This window comes from Botryllus schlosseri, chromosome 2, assembly GCF_051294905.1.
Source record: "Botryllus schlosseri isolate E-star chromosome 2, Bs_hap1, whole genome shotgun sequence".
NCBI lineage: Eukaryota > Metazoa > Chordata > Ascidiacea > Stolidobranchia > Styelidae > Botryllus > Botryllus schlosseri.
This window is the reverse complement of record NC_137237.1, coordinates 17373169-17376281: the sequence shown is the minus strand read 5'-3', so window position 1 is coordinate 17376281 and position 3113 is coordinate 17373169. Positions and strand designations below refer to the sequence as shown.

Sequence of the window (3113 nt, the reverse complement as noted above, 5' to 3'; positions counted from 1 at the left end):
ACGACTCCGCAAACCGACGGTTGAGAACCACTGTTCAGTGACGTGCGGTCAGGGGAGGCAAGTGAGGCAGTGCCTCGCCTGTCGTCAGGACTAGTAGAAGCAAATCGTAAAACCTGCAATGGTGATATTTTCCGCCGATGTTCATGAATAACTAAATTTAAACATTTTTTCACCCGACACTCACCAATTATCGTTGTTGTTATTATTTGATGTAATTCTATTACTACCTGTTATATATTATAGTTGCGTAACACATTGAAAAACGTCCCACCATATTCCGTTTTGTCGTCTTTGATATGCGACCCGCGTGACTGATATTCTGCGTTGTAAGGACCAGTGTGATATGAATCAGATTCCGGCATAACATAAGATGCGGCCCAGGAAAGTATAAAAGTCAGCTTTTCGGAACACTCTATACATCATTCTATGTTGATCCGTTGCAACATCTGCGCTTAGCATACGATTATTGGCGGTGAGTACCTTAAGTGTCGATGATGCAGAGTTAACAATTGATATGGGCGTCGGAATTTGCCTTATTGTTCAGTTTTAGTGTTCTCAAGATTTTCTCTCTTTCTCACTCTTACACATCCGGTATCCACCCAGCTTGAAAAAAACATATATTCACATTTGACTAATTGGAATTATAAGGGCCAGGCCCTAGGACTGCAGTTACGACTTTCTCTTCATATGCCATATAACCCTATTTATGGCCAATTTTCATTCACACTCTAATTAAATTCTTTAAATACGTCAAGCCATCAGTAGAAAACTTAAAAACAGTATACAGTAAGCCAGGGCCGGCCAACCCGTGGCCCGCGGGCCACATGTGGCCCGCGAGAAGATTTTGAGTGGCCCGCGGGGTAATTTCCGAAATTGGTAATGTTATAAAAAATGAATTGCACAGATTGTGAACTTGCAAGGCCAACCAAACATTTGATTAGTCTCACCGCAGCACTTGAGATGTGTATCAGTTACGACGCATTGGCATTTCTATGAGCCAGTAAGACTTTGGTAGATCTTCGTACACTACAATGAAGCAGAATAATTTGCGATAAATTTATCAAAAGTAATTATTTTCTACACGCTTCGCGCAACATGTCGTCACTCGATTTATTGCTTTTAATATTGTTACACCTTTGCGAAAATGAAAGAACGCCTAATGTATCAGATTTAGTCTAACTATATTCTCGATTACGAGACAAAGTGTCGTTCAACATATGCGATATAGCGTTTGCGCTCGCAGAAAGACCGTCGACTATGAAACCTAGGCGCAAAATGATTGACGCGTGTTGGTCGAAGCTTTCGAAATTGATATGTCCAGTCCTGGCAAACTGAGCTACTATTGAGCTACGAACTTCGAAAAATTTTCGCGCTTCGCGCGGCTAGTGGCCCGCGCAATATTTCGTCGATCAAATGTGGCCCTTTGGCTGAAAAGGTTGGCCAGCCCTGCAGTAAGCAGTATGCATATCATTGCAAATCTCATTGTTTTTTGATCTCGTGTGGTCGTGAATAAATTATGCATGGCGGGTGGCCAACCGTCGTATCGGATTCCGGAAAATGGGTTTGCACTTTCAAATAAAATATAGAAGAGCCAGATATTAATCAAGTTAGTATTATATGATGACGTATAAACTTCATCTGCTTCGTTTCAGATGAAATTTGTTGTTTCGCTTACGATTTTGGTGGTGATTCTACTCTTGATTCCGGATGGGGATGCTTGGGGTAGAAGGAGAAGGAGAAGCAGCAGCAGAAGGAGACGGCGATGGGTGAGGAAAGTAGGGAAAGCGGTGGGAAAAGCTGCTAAAGGAGCGTACAAGTTTTACAACAAACACTCGTGAGTAAAATCGATGTGCGTCAGCAATCTCTTTTTAATCCTTCTAGTCATTACGCAGTAACATCCAAAATCACTCGAATGTACCATGCCCTTCCACGTCAAAAACATACCGTAACTCGAATGGGCCGTGGACTTTATTACGACCGATGTGAAATATAGAATCTTAGGTGAAGAGTTCAAGGTTTCTTTCTACTAAATCCTCATTGTCACTCAAGCTGCAAATAAGTTGTGCAAAAAAAAACGAGTGCGAATGTGGCTCGTGTTGTAAGTCGACAGGAAAGGATTCTACAACGAATGTAACGGCCTGGTGTAAAATTATTACAATCATCGATCGATACGCTTCACATCGTACAATAGGAATAAAAAAGAACGCTAGACTTTTTATAACTTGCTTCACATATATTGCAGGCCGTTTATCAACACTGCAGCTACCGTAGGAGCCACAGTAGCAATGGGTAAAGACGCGGAATCGCACATCAACGAAATAGCGAATCTGAAATCTGAAGTAAGTTGCATACTGACGAGAGTTGAACTAATCAGCTCAAATAAGTAGCCTACAGCAGCGAAAAAAAACTATTTCGGATTCCTGTGCAGGATCACGAAGCCTACAATGAGTACATGCAGCTCCTGCAGGACGATTTGACATTAAGATTTCCTGAGGAAGACGTCAGTGAGATGATCGCATCTTTGGACGAATTGGCTGATATGCAACCAGGTATGACCAGTAAAGGTGTACGCATTATTCCGTATGTTTTTTCATGGGTCGATAACAAGTCAACACCCTTTTCCGCTAACGTGTTCGAATCGGGCTCTCACCACGGTTTATTTTTAGATGAGCGTGCAGACGTCGTGCGAAAATCCCAAGCAGAGCACAGCGACAATGATCATGAGCACGAACTTATTGATGATATGTCCGACTAACTCTCCGAATAGGACATGAGTTGAATTGGCACCGGCAATTTGTGTTGTGATTGCAATTTACATTCCTGAATTGAATCGTTTCGCATATTCTTCCGTGAAAAATAAACACATGTATTCAGCAGCAAAATTCTTTTGAAACCACTTTTCAATCTTCTCGCCGCGAAAAGACGAATCACGTTTCGGATAGGTTGCTTCGCGCCGTCCTGTCAGTGTGTTTCCTGATAGCCGCAGTTAGTATAGGATTGCGAATTAGCACTGCATTGATGAATGTAAATGTTCCGCTTCAAAATCTCCTTCACTGGTCATCGTTCCGAAAATTCATTTCTAATTCATTTAGGACCAAGGCAGGAAATAGCTA

General features: G+C 42.0%; 1 protein-coding gene across 1 annotated transcript; it reads left to right on the top strand.

The window, feature by feature from the left end:
* The first annotated feature begins 335 nt into the window (after positions 1-335).
* Positions 336-2882, top strand: LOC145433883 (uncharacterized). Its single transcript, XM_080311135.1, has 5 exons — positions 336-472; positions 1653-1834; positions 2243-2339; positions 2429-2549; positions 2667-2882. The coding sequence occupies exons 2-5, from the start codon at positions 1653-1655 to the stop codon at positions 2753-2755; spliced, it is 489 nt and encodes a 162-aa protein (XP_080167261.1). The 5' UTR covers positions 336-472; the 3' UTR covers positions 2756-2882.
* The last annotated feature ends 231 nt before the right edge of the window (positions 2883-3113 follow it).